The sequence below is a fragment of the Mesoplodon bidens genome (assembly GCF_964165515.1).
Source record: "Mesoplodon bidens genome assembly, chromosome: 17".
NCBI classification, from domain to species: Eukaryota; Metazoa; Chordata; class Mammalia; order Artiodactyla; family Ziphiidae; genus Mesoplodon; species Mesoplodon bidens.
This window is the reverse complement of record NC_138174.1, coordinates 669,619-691,806: the sequence shown is the minus strand read 5'-3', so window position 1 is coordinate 691,806 and position 22,188 is coordinate 669,619. Positions and strand designations below refer to the sequence as shown.

At 41.0% G+C, this 22,188-nt stretch overlaps 1 protein-coding gene across 12 annotated transcripts in view; it reads left to right on the top strand.

Annotated features, from left to right (window-relative positions):
• The first annotated feature begins 1,989 nt into the window (after positions 1-1,989).
• The window catches only part of PSPC1 (paraspeckle component 1), a 113,423-nt gene continuing 93,224 nt past the window's right edge, over positions 1,990-22,188 (top strand). For all 12 annotated transcript variants that reach the window (XR_014013627.1, XR_014013628.1, XR_014013629.1 and 9 more), the window contains exons 1-4: positions 1,990-2,508; positions 8,528-8,829; positions 15,495-15,590; positions 18,839-19,035. Coding sequence is in view for 2 of the 12 variants with exons in the window: in XM_081214946.1 (XP_081071072.1) it covers positions 2,149-2,508; positions 8,528-8,829; positions 15,495-15,590; positions 18,839-19,035 (955 nt within the window). In the remaining 10 variants the exon portion in view is untranslated. The remainder of the gene's footprint in view (positions 2,509-8,527; positions 8,830-15,494; positions 15,591-18,838; positions 19,036-22,188) is intronic.

The following is a 22,188-nucleotide window of genomic DNA, read 5'->3' as shown; positions in this document are numbered from 1 at the left end:
ATAAGAAGGAGTTGCAATTTTATTCTTAGTTTCTTCTAGCTTAGTCACTAAATGTTTCACTTTAAAGAGTAAGTCAGAAAGTTCATTCTGACATGAAGGCAAAGCTCAATCCTTCTTATCAACACAGTCCTTATCTTTATAATCATCAGAAAAAGCATTCTCGTCACTTGATTCAAGGAGACCTTTCCCCAGTGTCAGAGATGGGAGGTGGCGGAAAATCCTCCGCAGGTGACTCACAAAAAAGGGTGTGAAAAGCAGCAGAATGGTCATGGGTCGAGTTTGGCCTTCGAGGCCGTACCTCACTTTCACTTTCTGTCTCAGATTGCAGCGGTTCAAGTGCCAAGGAAATTAAGTTACAAAAGTGACCAAACTCGCACTGAAATAGGATCCCCGTGTTGATGAGCTCGCCGCAATGCTCGTATAACTTGTTTCCAGACCTTTAAATTTAACTGATTACGGCCCGTGGGTTGAAACCAATAACAATGTTTCCGAATCTCCGTAAATAATTCATTAAATGATTCCTGTTTCACTTTTACGCCTGAACTCTGTAATAGTTGTCTCAGGAGCCTAATATATTGACTTTCCACAGAGGGGGAATTCCCCATGACTCTACCCTTCCCAGAGGTTTCGCCTTTCTCCTTTGGCGTACAAAAAGTCCCCTCTGGTCCTGTGTGGTCCCAGTACTCACCTTCAGGTCCCTGTTCGGGCGCCAAATGTTGCAGTTGTTCAGTCAGAGACGAAAATGAGTCCAACACACGAGATGTATGCGTTAAAGCACAGTGGTAGAGGGCTGTTGCTCGCTCAGGCAAAACAGCAAAGCCCTCAGTCCACTATGGCGTATTTATTTAAGCTTTATCTTACATCTATTATACTTTTTGTAATTAAAAGCATATTTTAAGAGCTAGATGTACTTTACTTATAACTTTATCTAATACAAAGAGTTCTATTTAGCGCGGGCTGTGCCTTCCTTGAACATCTAATCAGTGCACCTCCTTATTTCCTTATGGTCCCGATTATACCGAGGACATGCGTGGGTCAGTGCCCAGAACAATCAGTACTGCTTGCAGTCCTGAAACATTCGCACGCACCCAGCTTGTTAGGTGAGCCGATTCTTGGGTTATGTCTCTTCCCATGTCCTCAGTTACCCTTCTACATTAGTCTATCCACCAGTTGGACATTTGGGTTGTTTCCAGTTTTCGTTGATTACAGATAAAGCCCTATGAACATTTTCATACAGGTTTTTGTGTGAACACAAGTTTTCATTTCAGTTGGATGAATAGGAGAGGGATTGCTGTTCTAAAGTAAGCATTTGTTTAAGTTCACGAGAAACTGAACGGTTTTGTAAAGTGACTGTGAATTCATTTCTTTTTAATACCCAATGAAGACCTACCACGTGCCAGGAGCGGTACTGGGCAGAACTGAGTAGTTTGGCCGACTCAGGTTATGGCTTGAAGATCTTAAAATATTTGCCATCTGGCGCTTTGCAGAAAACGTTTGATGACCCTGTCCTAGGGTGTGGTCCATAGGTGTTCACAGAGTCCTTCTCTGAGGTGAATAATCAACATCACAATTATTTTATAGAATTGGATTTTTCATTAGGAAGTATAATAAAAGCTTGCTCTTGAAAAGGGCAGAAATGTGTTTTTGTTTCAATTACTGGGAAATACCTCGTTATTTAATGCTATGTATAAAATCTGCAAGTTTTCACTTTCTGCTGTCATTGAAAATTGAGCTGGGCATCTAAGAGAATGTGGACATTTCCCGAATCACTGCGTTTTCACACACTGCTGCAACTTCCAACATCACTGTTACCTACGGGGCTAGGGATCTTCCTTCCTCTCAGCCCTGGGAAGGCTGCGAACAGGGACGCGCGCACAGTGGTGCGCATGAGCGCGCCACCAGGCGTGGGCGCAGCAGTACGCAGGCGCGTTGGCCCCGGCGCGGCTTCGGCGGAGGGGCGGGGCTTGTGCGGCGTCTCTCCCTCCCACCGCGGTTGTGGCGGCGCCATCTTGGGCGAGCGGCCGGGGCGTGAGTGCGGGCGGCGGGCTGGCGGCGTCCCCGAGGGCGTCCTTCCCGACCCCGGTTCCGTGCGCGGACATCGACACGCAGGTCGAGCTCTAGGCCGGGTCCGGGGGGGCACGCGCTGAGATGATGCTGAGAGGAAACCTGAAGCAAGTGCGCATCGAGAAGAACCCGGCGCGCCTTCGCGCTCTAGAGTCGGCGGCCGGCGAGGGCGAGCCGGCGGCCATGGCGCTCGCCCTTCCTGGCGAGCCGCCCGCGCCCGCCGTGCCCGCCGAGGACCGGCCGGCCGAGGAGGGCGGCTTCACCATCGACATCAAGAGCTTCCTCAAGCCGGGCGAGAAGACATACACGCAGCGCTGCCGCCTCTTCGTGGGGAACCTGCCCACGGACATCACCGAGGACGACTTCAAGCGGCTGTTCGAGCGCTACGGCGAGCCCAGCGAGGTTTTCATCAACCGCGACCGCGGCTTCGGCTTCATCCGCCTGGTGAGGGGCAGCCGGGGGCGGGGCGCGGGGCCGCGGGGGCCGAGAAGTCGTCTCCCCCCTCCTCTCCCTCCCGCTCCTCTCCCCTCCCTCCCCCCTCCCCTCCCCTCCCCTCCCTCCCCCCTCCCCTCCCCTCCCCTCCCTCCCCCCTCCCCTCCCCTCCCTCCCCCCTCCCCTCCCCTCGTCTCCCCTCCCCTCCCCTCGTCTCCCCTCTCCTCCCCTCGTCTCCCCTCTCTTCCCCTCGCCTCCCCTCTCTTCCCCTCCCCTTGTCTCCCCTCCCCTCGTCTCCCCTCCCCTCGTCTCCCCTCCCTTCGTCTTCCCTCGTCTCCCCTCGTCTCCCCTCCCTTCCTCTTCTCAGCGCGTGCCTCGTGTGAGGGTGCTTCCCACGAGGACTTACTGCTATTTTATGTCTCGCTCATACATTGTGATACTAGAATAGCACATATTTTACCTCTTTTCAGTCTAAACCTTAATAGGTTTTCCGACATCATGCATAAACTGTGCCTCTCTAGTTATCTTTAGAAGAAATTTGAGCAGTGAGAGTTTACACTTACAGGACAAAAGAGCTACTTTATTGGGTTTTTCTGTGTGCTTTGTGCTCACAGTGTCACTTATACAGCATTAATGTAATTCGTGTTTAGATGGATTTTTTTCCCCAACAGAATATCTTTCTTAGAGGGAGGCCGTTTTATATAAATAAGTGGGTTTTGTGTCTTTTGTCTTTCTAGTTTGATCCTCGAATTTTATGTTCATTGCAGTTTCCCAAAGCTTTCTTTTTGGAACTTAAACTTTCAAAATCGAGTTCTCTCCGTGAGTAGACAAGGCAAAATTTTAATACGTAGAGAAAACTGATTATAATGCAGTGACACTAGTATTAGGGAGAACATTTGAAGATCTGAATGGCTTCAAGAGGAGGGTTAGACATTTTCTTAAAATTCAAGTTTAATAATTGGCATTTTGAACATGAAATTATAAGTATGTTTAATTATCCTTTGGACATTAGAGAAACAGCCTTTCACTTGCTAAAATTATTTTTAACGTAAATCCAAAACTTATCTTAAAGGAAGTTAGGCTTTTAGGCTTCTACAATAACGTATTATAGGCAACTTTTAGTAAACTTTCCAGAAGGGTGTTATTTAACATTTTAACAATCTTTGGCCTCTGGCACCATCTTGTTCTATTTTGAAGTTGACATTCTGGAGGAAGAATGGTAAGGCTGAATTTCCCTCTTTTGGAAGCCTTATACTTAAGCCAATAAACATTTCTTTTTTGATGTGGAAAAATCTTTTTCCTTCCTAATTTTAAAGCTACTAAAAATTCTTCCTCCCTCAATGTGTCTGCACTGTCCAATAGAATAGCCACTGGCCGAATGTGAGTGTTCAGCACTTGCAGTGTGGCTATTGCGGCTGAGGAGTTGACTTTTAAATTTTATTTATTCTTTCTTTCTTTATTTATTTTTGTAATTTATTAATTTTTTTCTGTTTCCCCATGTTTATTTTTTTCCCACACACACTGTATTTTTATTCTTAATTTAAATAGCCACATGTGGTTTGTGGCTACTATATTGGAAGATACAGGTCCTCGCTTTCCTTTTCTTTAAAATAATTATCTATGGCATTATGAAATGCGGAGGTGAGAAGGGCTGCTGTTGTCTGCCCCTTTGAGATATGCTCCTAGACTCCATCACCCTAAATTTTTGTGTAGGAATGTTAAAAATTTGTCAGTTGGAAATTAGAATTTAGTTTATGAGATTTACTTCATGGATAATTTTACTGTTTAATCTGAACTCTGTGTTTAACAGGTAGATTTAAGAGCTTTAAATATTTCTGAGTTATTATGTATTTTTTTCTACTTAGAAAAATCATAGTGCATACCGGATCTGAATATAAGTAATCGTATGGTGGCTGTAGTGTGTACTGGTGGTGTAGTGGCTCTAAAATAGTGGTATAATTTGATCTGATTTGTGTCTTTAGGAATTCTTTTTACTTGTTCAGTAGTTAATATTTAATTTATTTCTAGTTAATTGTAGTTTTCCAGTTAATTAATGAGGTGAGGCAACATTTTTGAGATGGTGTAGGGTCAGCATTCCTTGTATGTAATGGTGGGGAAAAGAATTTAAGTGGCAGCTACTCGTGAGGTTCTAACCCATATTGTGAGTCCATGGTACATGAGCGATGGGAAACACTGTGTGTATTTTGGACACATTTTGTGGAATTTTAGACCCAGACGCTGCTTTTTAGGTTTTGGATGGTTACTGACAATTTAGATTGGATAAATTAACTGGAAAGTTGTAGTTCGTTTTAAAGCAAGCTTACTGTAGTTAAAACTGTCATTAGTTTGACTGGAACTTGGTTTCTGCTTTTATTTTCCCCTACTTTTAGCTTTAGTAAACCAGATTTCTGGAGCAGTGATTCACAAAAGTGTGGTTGGTCCCCGTCCAGTAATTTCAGATCTCTTCCTAGTGTAAGCAGAAGTCCACTTAAATTATTTTCCCTGCCATTCATGCTAGCAATGCTGACCCTAAACCATCTCAAAAATTGTTAACTGGGAATTTGTTAGAAAAGCAAATTCTACGGCCCCACCCTTGATCTACTGAATCAGAAAATTTGGGGTTGGGGCCCAGCAATTTTGGGATTTAACCACCCTTCCATGTGATTCTGATACTTGTTAAAGCTTGAGAACCATTGTTCTAATTAAAGAATTAAAATCAACTGAATTTACTTTTAGTCAGTCACTGGGGACTAAACCCCCTCCTCTAGTGCTTTTTTATGTTTAATTATGAAATGATATGTTCTTCTTATAGATCGTTCAAATATTAGAGGAGATGTAGCAGAGAATGTAGTGGGCCTGCCCAGCATATAGTTTGAAGTCATCTTTTATTTCAGGGACATTCTGTTTTCTTTTTTTTCAGGGACATTCTCTTAATTACAATTCTAACATTAGCAGATCTTCCCTACCTTAGTACATTTACTAAAGATGATCACTGTTAAACATTGTGTAATTTTTCCATAAAAATCAAATTGTACCATACACGTTGTATTGTGCTTTGAGTTTTTCATTTAATATAAACGTCTTCAACATCTTTTCATGGCACTAGATTATTTTTATTTTTTTTATTATTTATTTTTTTTGTGGTACGCGGGCCTCTCACTGTTGTGGCCTCTCCCATTGCGGAGCACAGGCCCCGGACGCGCAGGCCCAGTGGCCATGGCTCACGGGCCCAGCCGCTCCACGGCACGCAGGATCCTCCCAGACCGGGGCACGAACCCGTGTCCCCTGCATCGGCAGGCGGACTCTCAACCACTGCGCCACCAGGGAAGCCCTAGATTCTTTTTAATGACAACATTGTATTTCACAGTATGAATGTACTGCAGGCTACTTAAGCAACTTTACTGAATGACTATAAGGATTTTTTCATTTTGCGTCAGTGTATTTCCTTATACTTATTAACTTATTAGTACTCTTGCGGTGGGGAATTTTCACCATTAGTAAACAATGGGAGAAAAGATCATGTGCTTTGGAAAGAGCTGTTGGAAAGTGAAAGTGGAGCCAGTGGAAATCATTAGACCCTAGTTGAAGCAGTCTCTGTCTTGGGGTAGTCACTTCAGTTTCTTTTTGCTTGTTTTTTGTATTCCTTTCAGTTAAGAACCTGTAGTTTACGTTTTGTGAAGAGTGATGCAGAGATACCAGCTGGAAGGCTGTATTTATGGTGTATTGATGGAGGTTGTGAATTTTGTATAGATTGAAATCAGCATTTGTGTGTGATCTTGGACAAGTTACTTGAACCTTTATAAACCTGTTTCCCTATATGCGAAGTGAGGATAGTAACAAAACCCACTTCATTAGATTGTTGGTAAGGATAATGAAAGATAGTGCACACACGTGTGTATATGTATATATATGGGGGGAGGAATGAATGGCTGGCATGTAATAACCACTTAATAAAAGTTATGTCATTATCGGGAGCTATGAAGTAAAGAAATCTTGGTTCATTTCAAATACATAATTTTAATTGACTTTACAGTTACTTTGGTACACATTTAGAGCAGTGGTTCTCAAATGGAGTGGTTTTGCTTCCCAGGGGACGTTTGGCAATGTCTGGAGACATTTTTGGTGGTCAGACTGGGAGGTGGTTCTACTAGCATAAACATCCTACAATGCATGGGACAGCCCTCCACGGTAAGGATTATCTTGCCCCTAATGTCACTAGTGCTGAGGTTGGGGAACCCTGATGTAGAACCATTTAAAACCATAAAAAGTATAAACTTTGAAGATGGACTGTGGCATTGAAAATTCCTGACAGCATAAACATTTTATTTGGCCAGAAAGTATTAAAAATTGAATTTGTTGCCAACAGTAAAAAAGTACTTGATTTAACATAGAAATGGAGATTTCTTGCTCATCCTGAAAAAAAGAAGATATGTGACATTGTCACTATGTCTGACTGAATCTGAACAGGAGATGCCCTCTGACAGTTTTACAAAGTCCTCACCAGGCTCTGTCTATTCCCCTGCCCGCAAACATGCTATTATGAATAATTTCAGAGTATAGAAATGAACATTCATACACTCCACGTCTAGATTCTACAATTAAATTTTGCTGTATTTTTTCACATATCTGTATCTCTTATCTCCATCCGTCCATCAGTGGATGACTCTTAAACACTTCAGCATGCTTACCATTAACTAGAGTCCAATATTGTTTTTTAAGGTATTTGAAATCTACATATAATGAAATGCACAAATTTTAAGTGTATGGTTTCACGATTTTAGATCAAGATGTTATCATCACCCCATGAAATTTCCTCACGTTCCTTCCCATTCCCAGTTACATGTGTGACAGCATTTTAATTCCAGACTCTCTTCCCAAAATCTGCCTCTCAGAGTTGCTGGATTACATGACATCTTAGCTGCAAAGGACATATCCCTTGTTAGATATTCGTGAAATGTTTGCTGGCACTACTACTACTGTTACTAAGTTAAGAGTAATAAACAAAATGGCCATTTTGAATATCTATAAAAAGGTTAGGTTCATTTGTCTTTGTAAAATTAGTTCTGTAGGTAGATTTTTGCTTAAGTGCTGTAATTTAAAGCTGTTGCGGACAGTTTAGGGATTGAATAAAAAGCTGTTGCGACCTTATTCATAAGAAAGTACATTTGTACTTTTCTCACAAATGCGTATAAAGCCTCTTTCAGTTTTTGCTGGGAAGTTTTCACAGCACAGAAAGAACATACTTGTAGTAAGTTTACCAGTTTGTTGTTTTAGATGCCTATGTTTTATACCAACTTGGAATTCTTGAAGAAGGAAGTTCTCTTAACTTGTAGTTTCAGCAATGAATGTATTTTCTAGTTTATAATAAGTGTATGTGCACTTTTCTGTATAATGGAGAGAACTCTTTTTTTGGGAGAGAACTCTTACAGCCTATGAATGTGTGTTTGCTTCTCTCACTGTAATGGTGAGAAATGTGTGGCCCATGAAAGTATTTCAGAAGAGGTGATTAATAACACCTGATAGTAGTTTTCTTACAGATAATATAAAAGAGAAATGGAAATAAAAATGGAAAGGGATTTGTCTGGCATTGGAGAGGTGGTACGCTTTATTAAGATGCAAATATCAGAAACATGGAGTGTATAGAGAATTAATATATTTTCAGTAGTAGTTTCTAGTAACTGGTAATCGGTCTCAAAAAGTATGTGTTTCTTTTAATACATGTAGGAGATTGATAAAAGATATTATTTTGCATATTTAATAGTTGGCAGTTTGTTTATGAGTAGATCATCTTTAAGTGATGACTTTTTACACGACATTGAGGTTGGAGCTTTCTACTTAAAATGTTTAAAATTAATTATCTTTAAAATATTAATAAAATGCATGTGATACCATCATTGAACGATGCAAAAACAAAATGACCTCATCAGTCATTTTCTAAAGCTGCCCAGCTCTCTTCCCTAGAAACAAACCACTATTTAAAATTTTTTGTTACTGTAATTTTTAAAAGGTGATTTTTTTTCTTCCTATAAAGGAGTCCAGAACACTGGCTGAAATTGCAAAAGCAGAGCTGGATGGCACCATTTTGAAGAGCAGACCTCTCCGAATTCGTTTTGCTACACATGGAGCAGCCTTAACTGTCAAGAACCTCTCTCCGGTTGTCTCCAATGAGCTTCTAGAGCAAGCATTTTCCCAGTTTGGTCCAGTAGAGAAAGCTGTGGTTGTCGTGGATGACCGTGGTAGAGCTACGGGAAAAGGCTTTGTGGAATTCGCAGCAAAACCTCCTGCACGAAAGGCTCTGGAGAGATGTGGTGATGGGGCATTCTTGCTAACAACGTGAGTTTAAACGTCTTGTCATTCTTCTGTACAGTTACACGTGGGCTTCTCTCTGTTCTCATTTCTTTCTTTGTAGTGCATTCTGTATGTTGTCTTGGCATGTGGTAAGTAGGTGTTGAGTAAATACTCAGTGAATACAAATAGGGTATATTTATGTACCGTCAGGAGTCATACTTTATTCAGACTTCAGTGTACTGATCCATTCTACATGAATCTCAGGAATGTTTTGTATTACAATTTTTGTTCAACTTACTGAACGTCTGTTGTGTGCAAAGCACATTTAGTGAATGAATGACATTTTAATCAACTTTGAAGTATAATTTACATATGTTAAAATGCACCCAATTTTGCATGTAGAGCTCAATGAGTTTTTTAAAATGTATGTATGTAGTCATGTAACCTACTACCACAGTCAAGATATAGAACATTTCCAGCATTCAACAAAAGTTCCTTTGTGTCCTTTTGCAGTTACTCCCCACCTCTTATCCCTGCCTAGACCATCTTATCCCTGCCTAGACCGCTCTTGATCTTTCTGTTATTATAAATTAGTTTTGTCTTTTCTTGTATTTCATAGAAATGAAATTATATAGTGTGTATTCTTTCATGTCTGATTTCTTTTGCTTAGCATGTTTATGAGATTTCATCCATATCATTGTATCAGTATTTTGTTCCTTCTTATGACCGAGTTACAACTTTGTCTGGTGACCTGTGGGTGGATGTTCAAGTTGCTTCCAACTACTGACCATTGTGAATAAAGCTGTTATGAACATTTGTGTATAAAGCTTCTTGTGAACATTATGCTTTCATGTGGCTTGGGTAATACTTAGGAGGAAATGACCATATGTTCAGCTTTATAGGAAACTGCCAAACTGTTTTCCAAAATGTTTGTGCCATTTTACATTCCCACCAGCAATGAATGAGAGTTCTAGTTGATCATGTCCTTACCAGCACTTCGTATTTTCAGCCTTTTAGATACTCTAGTGAGTGTAGTGGTGTCTCATTGTGGTTTAAATTTTATTTTCCTAATCACCAATGATGAGCATCTTTTCATGTGCTTTTTGGCTATTTTTATGTGTTTTTTGAAATGTCTGTTGACATTTTTTGCCTGTTTTTTAATTGACTTGTTTGTCTTACATTATTAACAAATCTGGGTACAGGTCTGTATTAAGACTATTTCTCCCAGTCTGTGGTTTGCTTTTTAATTTTTTAAATAGTGTTTTTCAAAGGCAGAAGTTTTTATATTTTGTGAAGTCTGGTTTATCAATTTATTTTCTTTCATGCTTTGTTCTTTTTGAATCCTTGTATGATACTTTGCCTTTCCTCAGGTAGCAAAGCTTTCTCATGTTTTCTTGAGAAATTTTATAGCTTTTTATTTAAACCTGTGATTCGTATTGAGTATGATGGGAGGTAACGGTTTATTTATATAACATAGGTATTTGGGTGTTCTGGCACCATTAATTGAAAAGATTATGATTTCCCCTTTGTTACCTTTTACCTTTATCAAAAAACTAGGGAAAAAATCTGTACTCTTTTTTTCTGTTTAATTGATCAGTATGTCTATTACACCAGTACTGTACTTTCTTAATTGCCTTACCCTAAGCTTTGAAGTCAGATAGTATCATCCAACTTTATTCTTTTTGCGAAATTGTTCTGGTTATTATCATTTCTTTGTATGTCCTTACTGGTTTTAAAATCAGCTTGTCAATTAAAAGGAATTCTGCTGGGCCTTTTTTTTTTTTTTAAACATCTTTATTGGAGTATAATTGCTTTACAGTGGTGTGTTAGTTTCTGTTTATAATCTGCTGGGCTTTTGATTGGAATTGCTTTGAGTTTACAGATCATTCTGGGGAACATTAACATCTTCTATCAACCTTTTCCAATCCACAAATGTGATGTATCTCTCCATTTACTTAAAAATATTTTAAAGTAATTATGATGGTCATTAAACCTGTTGCCATATTAACATGTCTTTCCTTTCAGTTTGCCCACAAGAAAGCTCTGGATATGCATTCTTACTTAGTCTTCAGATGTACAAATTCCTTAGTTGATTACTGAATTGATTTCTTTTGTCTGATACTGTGCTCACCTCTGGCACTTGTGCTGTGGATTGGGATCATTCAAATATTTTAGGGTTTGGGGAATTGGATACAAAGACAATGTAAAAATTGTTTCCTGGCCCCAAGGAGCTTCGTTTGGTGATTTGTAAAGCATTTTTCAGTTTGTTTTTTGATAGTTAAGCATTTGTGCTAAAGCTGTTTTATAGCAGATGTAGCATGAATTACAGCTCTGCCAACTTGTTCTCTCAGAGACTTGGGTCTTGTTCCCTTTGCTTAGAGATGCTCTCTCTCCAGATCACCAGGGGCCTTGCTCTTGCATTTTATTCACATTTTGCTAAGATGTTATCTCCTCAGGGAAGCTGACTGTTTTATCTTAAAATAGCCTGATGCTTTACTCTCCAATTTATTTTTCTTCATAGCACTTAGTGTTAACTTGCATGTCTTTCTGCGGTAGAATATAAGCTCCACTAGGGCAGGGACTTTGTTTGGCTTAACACTATAATCCTAACATTTGTATTCTAATATTTCTTGGCCACATAGTAAGCTTGTAATAGTTATTTAAAGCGTGAAGGAAGGCAAGGACTAAAGCAGTAGGCAAAGTGTGTGGTTAGTATGTTTTTTCCACTGCAGGCTTTGATTCATGGCTGTTTTTTAAAGTCATAGCCAGGTATTGGTAAATATTTAACTAATTCTTACGGGTAGCTTTTAGAATAATTTATAACAATTTTGAGGGACTGGGCAAGGTGTTGAACTTTTTATGTGTCTTATTTCATGGATTTCCAGAACAACACTGGTTATTATTTGTTCCATTTTTCAGGTGAGAAAATTGGCCCAGAGATGTTCAGTAATTTGCTTAAGATTGCACAACAAATAAATGGTGGAGTTTAGTCTGATGCCAAATCCCTTGCTTCTTTTTTTTTTTTTTAAGTAAATTTATTTATTTATGGCTGCATTGGGTCTTCGTTGCGGCGCACAGGCTTTCTTTAGTTGCGGTGAGCGGGGGCTACTCTTCATTGTGGTGCGTGGGCTTCTCTTTGCTGTGGCTTCTCTTCTTGTGGAGCAGAGGCTCTAGGCGCGCGGGCTCAGTAGTTGTGGCTCGTGGGCTCAGTAGTTGTGGCTCGCAGGCTCTAGAGTGCAGGCTCGATAGTTGTGGCACACAGGCCTAGTTGCTCTGCGGCATGTGGGATCTTATCTTCTGGACCATGGATCAAACCCCACGTTCCCTGCGTCAGCAGGCGCGTTCGTAACCACTGTGCCACCAGGGAAGTCTCTCCCTTGCTTCTTATACTGTGCTGCAGGTGGAGTGGTTTCTTCTTTCTGTAGACTCTTCTTGCTCAGGTCCTTTGTTGTTAAACATTCTCATGGAGCTCAGGATGCTCTTCTTTCTGCTGTTTGAATAGTTGGTCTCAGCTGAAGTGTCGCTTTATGGAGAGGATTTTCCGGACTGCGTTATCTAAAGTGGCGCCTCTGTTATTCTTTCTGACAGCATCGTTTTTTCTTCTTTGGTCTTAAAATGGTTCTTTTGTTTACTCATTTTTTTGGAAGGGGTGGGTCTCCTAGAAGACTTTCAGGGATTGTTTGTCATTGTATCCCTAGCCCCAACTGCAGTCTTGGTACCTGTTAGGTAATCAAATATTTACTGATGGACTGTCTGTATCTCAGATATCTGAGGTAATACAAGTGATTTATAGGAGTGGTATCACAGGGATTTAGTTTCTAAATGTAGACATCTTGTGTTATCAAAATTTCTCTTGAAAATACCTTTAAATTGTCATAAAATGTTGTATACTGCACATGCGTTTAGGTAAATGACCTTGTACACAGTATATATAATGATTACTACACAGTATGCAAAAGTATGTGTAAATTATATATCTGTGCTGTTTTGAAATTACAAAAGAGGCAGAAAAATAGAAAAAAGGGGAAATTAAAAAGCTGCTCCTACGATAATAAAGGTATGTCCACATCTTTAAACATTAGAATCGCACCTAGAGCAGCAGAGGTGCTCATGCCTGGAGCTCACAGGAATTGAGGAGGCAATGATAGGTGCTCACTTTTCAATTTTTTTCCTTTTCCCTTTTTTTTTTTTTTGTTTGTTTTTTTAAAGATCATTGCAGGTTAACTTCAATGAAGATATAGTGGTCTGTTCTTACTATTTTCCAACTGATACCCTAAAGATGATGTTGGAGTTGCTTCCTTAGAAGGAGGAAAAAGTGTCTGTTTTAATTTCAGTTTAGAGAAAGATACTTTCCCTTTAAAACAATCCTTTAATGTTAATATAAATGTTATCTACACTCACTGATTGTTAGCATTTTGTCATAGTTTTTTCACTATATGTACAAATTTGTTTTTTCTTTGCTAATTCATTTAAGAGTCAGCAATGGATAACATACTTGACCCCTGAACAGTACTTGGCATGTATCTTCTATGAATAAAGCCACAATATAATTGTCACAATATAATGTGTTTTATAACTTATTTTTTGCAATCAAAGATCACACATTGAATTTATTTACGTCTATTATTTCCTTTTATCTGTTTGAGCTCCCCAAATGACAAAAATGTCATTTTTTATGTCATTTTGTGTTACGACATTGGCATTATTTTTTTAAATTTTGTTTATTTATTTTTGGCTGCGTTGGGTCTTCGTTGCTGCCTGTGGGCTTTCTCTAGTTGCGGCGAGTGGGGACTACTGTTCGTTGTGGTGCGCAGGCTTCTCATTGTGGTGGCTTCTTTTGTTGTGGAGCACAGGTTCTAGGCATGTGGACTTCAGTAGTTGGGGTGCGCGGGCTCAGTAGTTGTGGCGTGCGGGCTCAGTAGTTGTGGCATGCGGGCTCAGTAATTGTGGCTCACAGGCTCAGTAGTTGGGATGCAAGGGCCTAGTTGCTCTGTGGCACGTGGGATCTTCCCAGACCAGAGCTGGAACCCGTGTCCCCTGCATTGGTAGGTGGATTCTTAACCACTGTGCCACTGGGGAAGCCCCAGTACATTTTCCTCGAGGTCTCTTCTGATTTTTCTCTAGGGTGGTGGTGGCCTTGTGGTGTTGAAGTGGAGGGTGCAGGTTTCAGTCGTTGCTGGCCTCCGTTCAGGTGTAGTTCTTACCTGGCTCTGTTACTCTTTTTTTTTTTTTTGGCGGTACGCGGGCCTCTCACTGTTGTGGCCTCTCCCGTTGCAGAGCACAGGCTCCGGATGCGCAGGCTCAGCGGCCATGGCTCACGGGCCCAGCCGCTCTGCAGCATGTGGGATCTTCCCGGACCGGGGCACGAACCCGTGTCGCCTGCATCGGCAGGCGGACTCTCAACCACTGCGCCACCAGGGAAGCCCCTCTATTATTCTTCGAATGATTGTGGCCCTGCCACGGCTTCCAGTGGTTAACTGGTCCATATAGTGCATCTTCTTCATTTTGTCCCTGGGCCCCTTTGGGTCCTCTTAGAATACTAGATCCTCCTATGGGCTGGGTGGGTTCAGGAATTCTTGGCTGCTTTCTCACACCTCACTGGGTTATGTGTACTCTTGGAGGCTGTGTTACCTATTCTTTCTTATGTTTCTGTTTTTACATGTTGGACACGAGGTCTCACCCTGGAGAATGAGGCCTGTGAGTCCCCTTTCTTTCGGGTTCCCACGCATTTTATCTGAGGTTTCTAATCTTGCTGTCTTCATCACCCCAAGGTATTCCACATCTGCTTCTAATTCATCTTCACTCTAAAATGTCTTCATTAGCCCAGGAATAACTTTATAAATAACCGTTTTATATCTTTCCCTTCCCTACAGTGGAGGATTTAGTCTCTTAATCTCTGGACCTTTATTTATTTGTAAAGGGAAGCATTCTGAACCCCGAAAGCCCCCTCACCTCTCTAGCTCCTCTGTTAACACCGCAAAAATCAACCGTGACTTTTTTCTCTGAAGCATCTGTTCAGAAGACAGTATAAATAGATTTTAGTTTGTTTGCATGGTGAGAGGCTGATAGCAAGGAAAGTTTTAATATCAGTATATTAAAATATCAGTATATCATCTAGTCCAGTGACTCCTCTTTCTTGTCTTTCCTCAGTGAGCTTTCCCTTCCTTTGGAAAACAGTAAAGGAGGGTTTCCAGGTCAGATTTGTCATCATCCACTCTTCTTGTCCCCCCACCCCATTTCCTCCTTGAATGTGTTGCTTCTGGCCCCCCCCCTTCCCTTTTTCTTGGCTGATAATCTTTTAGGTCTCACTTTGGGTTTTAGAAAGACTTCTTTACAAGACCAGTTGGACAGAGAGGGAGGCTGGCAGGTGGGCAGTGGTGGGAATTTGAGGCGATGGGATGGGGGGATGAGGACGACACACACAGGATGAGAGTCGGGGACTCGCTCTTCTGCATCGTGCTCACGCAGGTTTGTGGTTGGTGTATTTTTCTGTCACCTCGAATAGACTCCATGCTCTAAAAATAAGCACTCATTTTTGACTTGGACATTCACCTGTGTCTGTGCAACCAATGTTTTTGACTGATTTGAGACATTTTTCTCAGGAAAGAAATTTTCCAAGTATGTATCTTGGAGTTACAATAAAAGATTTCTGGGAGGACGTTAATTCTTGATACTGTATTAATTCTTATTAATGCTTTTTATCTGTCCAGGACCCCTCGTCCAGTCATTGTGGAGCCCATGGAGCAGTTTGATGATGAAGATGGCTTGCCAGAGAAGCTAATGCAGAAAACTCAGCAGTATCATAAGTAAGATTTTACTAATAAAGATAATTTAGATATGTGCTCTCAAGGGTATTTGTTACTTCACATTTGTAATCGAGTATTGTTGGATTATAAGGTGTGCTGTTTAGTCATACAGTCTGGTTACTAGAGTGGGCTGGTCTACATGGAATGCTAGTTTTCTTTTATATATTGGTAAAATGTTAACTTGACTTCGAAGTCTCAACTTTTACAACTGGGGCATGGATGGGGTAGGTAAGAGGATACTGTCAGTAGCATTTATGCCAGAGAAACAGTGAATTTTTTTTTTTTTTTTTTTTTTTTTTTTTTTGCGGTAGGCGGGCCTCTCACTGTTGTGGCCTCTCCCCTTGCAGAGCACAGGCTCCGGATGCGCAGGCTCAGCAGCCATGGCTCACGGGCCTAGCCGCTCTGCGGCATGTGGGATCTTCCCAGACCGGGGCACGAACCTGTGTCCCCTGCATCGGCAGGCGGACTCTCAACCACTGCGCCACCAGGGAAGCCCGAAACAGTGAATTTTTAAAAAAATATTTATTATTTATTTGGTTGCACCGGCTCTTAGTTGTGGCAGGTGGGCTCCTTAGTTGCGGCTCATGGGCTCTTTTAGTTGCTGCTCGGCAGCTCCTTAGTTCCAGCATGTGGGATCCTTAGTTGTTTCAGGTGGGCTCCTTAGTTGCGGTTCGCCAGCTCCTTAGTTATGTCACGTGGGCTCCTTAGTTGTGGCATGTGAACTCTTAGTTGTGGCATGCATGTGGGATCTAGTTCCCTGACCAGGGATCAAACCCGGGCCCCCTGCGTTGGGAGCACAGAGTCTTATCCACTGCACCATCGGGGAAGCCCCAACAGAGAATTTTAGATATGAAAATTTCTGTATTTAGTATGATTCAGGTGTATTATGAATTAAGAGTTAGGAGACTTTTTGAAATATTTATTTATTTATTTATTTTGGGCTGCTTGGGTCTTAGTAGCTGCACATGGGGTCTCGTTGCGGTGTGCGGGCTTCCTTATAGTTGTGCATGGGCTCCAGAGTGTGTGGGCTCTGTAGTTGCGGCACGCAGGCTCTCTAGTTGTGGCACGTGGGCTTCTTGCCCCGCGGCATGTAGTATCCTAGTTCCCCGACCAGGGATCGAACCAGCGTCCCCTGCACTGCAAGGTGGAGTCTTAACCACTGGACCACCAGGGAAGTGCCATGAGTTAGGAGACGTTTTGGCAGGGGTGGAGTGGAGAAGGTTCTAGTTAAATAACTTGGCAAAGAGTTAAGAATTTTTCTTAAAGATGAAAAAGAAAAGTAGCCTGTTTTCAAAATGTTATATATTATTCTTTTCCAATTACTTTTCACTCAGTGTGATTCAGATATTTTTGCATAAGTTGCCTGTATGAATATGTTGTATTGTTCTTAACCAGTCACTCATTTATTATAGTAAATAAAACTGTAATGGACTTCCCTGGCGGTCCAGTGGTTAAGACTCCGTGCTTCCAAAGCAGGAGGTGTGGGTTTGATCATCTCTGGTTGGGGAACTAAGATCCCACATGCTGCATGGAGTGGCCAAAAAGAAAAAAAAAAAAAAACCTGTAATATATGCGTGTGTGAGTTCAACAAATATTGGAATGTCTTTGTGCCAGGCACTGTTCTTGATGCTGCCAGTGCATCTTAGAACTGTTTCTGCCCTCACACTGCTTACGTTTCTAGTGGCGGGGCTATACAGTAATTAATGAGCCAAAGATCATAAGACATATTAAGTAGTGAGAAATACCATTTAAAACCAAGAAAGTGAGGTATGATGGCTTAGATCAAAGGGTATGCATATTTAACTGTGATTAATACTGCCAGATGGTTCTCCCCATATACTATACCAATTTATACTTACGGGTGTATGTATAAAAGTAGTTTTGTTTGTCCTGACAGAAGATGGATGTTATGATTTTAAGATTTGAGAGTGTAGGCTCAAAATGACATTTTATGCATGTTTTAATTAGCATTCTTTGATTTTAGTGCAGATGGGTGTTTTTCCTTGTAGTTGATTTAAATGACAAATATGGGTGCCTATTATTATTATTTTTTAATAAATTTAGTTACTTATCTTTGGCTGCGTTGGTTCTTTGTTGCTGCACGTGGGCTTTCTCTAGTTGTAGCGAGTGGGGGCTGCTCTGTGGGGGCTGCTCTTCGTTGCAGTGTGCAGGCTTCCATGGCGGTGGCTTCTCTTGTTGCAGAGCACGGGCTCTAGGCGCGTGGGCTTCACTAGTTGTGGCTTGCAGGCTCTAGAGCACAGGCTCAGTAGCTGTGGCGCATGGACCCAGTTGCTCCACGGCACGTGGGGTCTTCCTGGACCAGGGCTCGATCCCATGTTCCCTGCATTGGCAGGAGGATTCTTCACCACTGTGCCACCAGGGAAGTCCCACAGCTGTTTCTTGTCACTACGTTTTCCCTCTGTGACAACCTCTCCCTTTATCTCCCAACTTTGTCCCATCCACCATCTTCCCCTCCCCACCCCAAAATAAAAGTTAAAATTTGTGATTGCAAGCCATCTGTACTTTTATTGATGAGTGAGAATTATGTTTTTATCAGTACTTTTGAATAACTGAAGAATTTCTTTGACTGTCAGGTACATTCACAGGTCTTAAATTTTTTCGGTCATTTATTCATTCATTCAAAGAAATAAATACTAAATGTGTACAGTGTGCTAGATATGTGCTAGGTACTTACAGTGGTTAACAAATTTCATGTACTCAATGAGTTTATAGTCTAGCAAGGCAAATAGGTATTAAGCCGATTGTAGTAAATTAAGCCTATAGTGTTTGGCCTAGCCAGTGAACCTGGTACATAACAGTTAACTGTATCTGCTTGTATTACTACCCCTAAAAGTTATACTTTTAGAGAGAAAAATCTGACTTCATCTAATTAACTTAAGGGACATTTGGGTCATATGTTGCAGACTGCCTTATATAAAATTGTTGAGTGAAAACCAGGAAGGCCTTATTGGAAGTGTTAATTAGGGGAATGCAGATTGTAGCATCAGATTGCCTAGGTTTGAATCCTGGTGCCCTTACTAATTAGTTGGGCATCTTTGGGCAGTTTCTCAAACTTAGGCTTGTTAAAACCTGCTTGACAATGTTGCCGTGATATATTTCATGGAGGGTACTTGTCAACAGTGCCATGAACATTGTATTAGCTCAGTGAATGGTAGTGTTTGTTGTTCTTACATGTCATTTTACCTTTGAAACATAACATTTCTGTGTGTCTTTCCTTGTAAACTTAGGGAAAGAGAACAACCGCCGCGTTTTGCTCAGCCTGGGACGTTTGAATTTGAGTATGCATCTCGCTGGAAGGCTCTGGATGAAATGGAGAAGCAGCAGCGTGAGCAGGTTGATAGAAACATCCGAGAAGCCAAAGAGAAACTGGAGGCGGAAATGGAAGCGGCCCGGCACGAGCACCAGCTGATGCTCATGCGGCAAGGTAAGACGCGTTTCCGTGTAGGTGTCCCCGTTGACACCTATTACTAAGTCGCTAGTTAGGGGTTTAGAGACAGTTGAAACTGAAAATGCTAGAAAGAAACATTTCACTTTTGTGAGAGAACTTCCTTAGGAAAAAAAACTTATTAAAAATAAGTTACCTTCATAAGTAGTATTGTTGGAGGTGATTAATAAGGTTGTTAACTTTTGCCAGAAGTGAGTACACGCTTCTGCTGGCAAAGAGAAGCCCAGTGGGATGATTCTTGGTATGTAGTTGTGGCATAAAGTCACATATCAAGATTTTGTTTGGTGGAAAGAAGAATTATGGCAAATGCTGGCTATTTAAGATTCTTACTACATGTCAAAAGATTACAGATGGATATTCCTTGGCAGAGGTGAAAAAGATTCATGTGTGCTGTTGGGTATGGGAATTCAGGAGCACTAACTTCTGAGTATTTGGCAAGAACATTTTGAACACTTGAGGCCGAGCTAACTGAATTTTTAAGAGCACTCATAGCAGGTGTTACGCATAACATAACATGCACTCGCGTTCACTGGTCAGATACCTAACACGACAAGCTGCTTCAGTATAGCTCAGAAGCTTACTTCTTCCCAGTCCTGTTTCTGGGTTTCTTTTTATCCCTGTCTATATTGTTTATCTCTACCCTTTCTTCTTTCCTGTTAATTCTCCAAGTAACTTTTTCTGGTTCTTCCTATTACTCATCTCTTCCATTATCCATAAAATTTTGGATTTCTTTTTTTAAAATTTATTTATTTATTTATTTAGGCCATGCTGCGCAGCTTGTGGGATCTTCGTTCCCTGACCAGGGATCCAGCCGGTGCCCCCTGCAGTGGAAGCATGCAGTCCTAACCACTGGACCCCCAGGGAATTCCCCAAATTTTGTATTTCTTAAAGCATCTGATTGCTTTCTATTTTGCTCTTAAATTTTTTGCACTTGTTTTTTTAACTTAGCACTTCAGTAAAGTTCTATGTACCTTCTCTTGGCTGCCCCCAGAGGTCACGGCGCCGCAGATAGCTGCCCGATTTCTGCAGCAGACTTCTTTTTTTTTTTTTTTAAGTAAATTTATTTATTTATTTATTTATGGCTGCGTTGGGTCTTCGTTGCTGCACGTGGGCTTTCCCTAGTTGTGATGAGCGGGGGCCGCTCTTCGTTGTGGTGCGTGAGCTTCTCATTGCGGTGGCTTCTCTTGTTGCAGAGCACGGGCTCTAGGCACGTGGGCTTCGGTAGTTGTGGCACATGGGCTCAGTAGTTGTGGCTTGCGGGCTCTAGAGCGCAGGCTCAGTAGTTGTTGCATTGGCAGGTGGGTTCTTAACCACTGTGCCACCAGGGAAGTCCCTAAAGTATTCTTTATACTAGAGCCAGTATTTCTTTAAAAGGCGAAAATTTGATCATCATTCATCTCTAAATCTTTTTGGTAGATTCTCATTTCCTTTTGGGTAAAATCCAGGTTAGTTTTTTTTGTTGTGTTTTGTTTTGTTTTTTTAACTGTTCAGTAAATGTTTATTGAGCAATTGAGCAATTACGGTCAAGTCACTGAATAACTGCGTTGATGCCAAATAAGTTAAAACAAACTCAGCAAACGCTAGAAACTAGTCAGACATTTCTGGTTTCATTTGGACTGTAAACCTAGCGTTTCTATAAACTATAAAACACTCTTTTTCTAATAAAATTGAAGTCATTCATATCATATACTAATATGTTTAAACTAGTTATGTTTATACTAGGTCTCTTGCAGAAATTTGAAAATTGTTATTTAAGATAAAGTTTTAGAATCATAGGCTGCTTAGACCTGGAAGAGAGAGCTTCAAGTTTATCCAGCCTTAGATTTTATGATTCAGAAATTTGGCCAGGGTCTTCCCTGGTGGTCCAGTGGTTAAGACTCTGCTCTTCCACTACAGGGGGCCCGGTTCAGTACCTGGTCGGGGAACTAAGACCCCTCACGTCGCCCCTCATGACCCCCCCAAAAAAAAAAAATCGGCTACACACCAAAATCAACCGGGAAGTTAAAAAAATTTTAATTTCCCAGGCCTCATGGTTGCTCTAGCACTTCTGTCCAGTATGAATTGTTCTCAGCTCTTAGCCTGCCATGCACTTTGCCACTTTATTTTCCCGCTATCTATGGTCATGCCATAGTTAGGAACTAACGTTGATTAGATGTGTAAACATTTGTGCTGAAAGATATTTGTTGCTGCTACTAACAGGCAGTAGTATAGCAGTCGTTACTTGAACCCATATTGAATGTTGGTTGTAGAAGACACCATGTGAGGTACTGAGGATGTGGTGATGACAAAGCACAACATTTCTTTAGGCCTCGTAGAGCTCTCGTGAGTGCTTAGAAAACTTTGCCTCACCCCTAAGGGAGTTTTGACTTCCGAAGCAGAGTAACTTTGTAGTTATTTCCTATGAGCTTTCATTTTATTGCTTTTTGTGTGCTTATTTATAACCCATGTTAACAGTTTTTGGTTTATAATATTAGAAAAGCACATTGCTTAGTGTATCTTAGTCCTTGCTTCTGGGTTTACTTCTCCTGATGTACATCCTATATTTCAGCAAAAGTCTGCAGGTGATAAATTCGTTTCAGGGTTAATTTGTTTAAAAATTTAAAAAAAATTTACAATCTTCTCTTCTGTTCTACAATTTTGTATTTTATCCAGCGATTCTAAGGGTGTGTTCAGGTTGGGGAGCGACGTGAAGTAATCTTAGTTCTTTGGCTCTGCAGAGACACAGGGCTCTCCAGTTGACCTATCTTGGAAATGGAAAGCCCAGACAGCACAGAAAACTGTCCTTTTCCCTGGCCCCGCCTTCTGCTTTCTTATAGGAGTCTTTGTTTCTTCTGTATTTTAAGTTTCTTCTGTATCCTTTAATAAAAAAAAATCATGCATATGTCAGTAGAAGTGTGTGTGTGTGTGTATTTATTTATAACCAAGAAGATCCTTTTTATCTTTTTTGCTCCTTGCTATTTTGCTTTCTGTATAAGTGTGTACATATAGATCTGCTTCATATTTTCAATGACTGAATGATACTCTGTTAAATGGCTATAATTAGTTTTGCTCATCCTCTTTTTTTTTTTTTTTTTTTTTTGCGGTACGCGGTCCTCTCACTGTTGTGGCCTCTCCCGTTGCGGAGCACAGGCT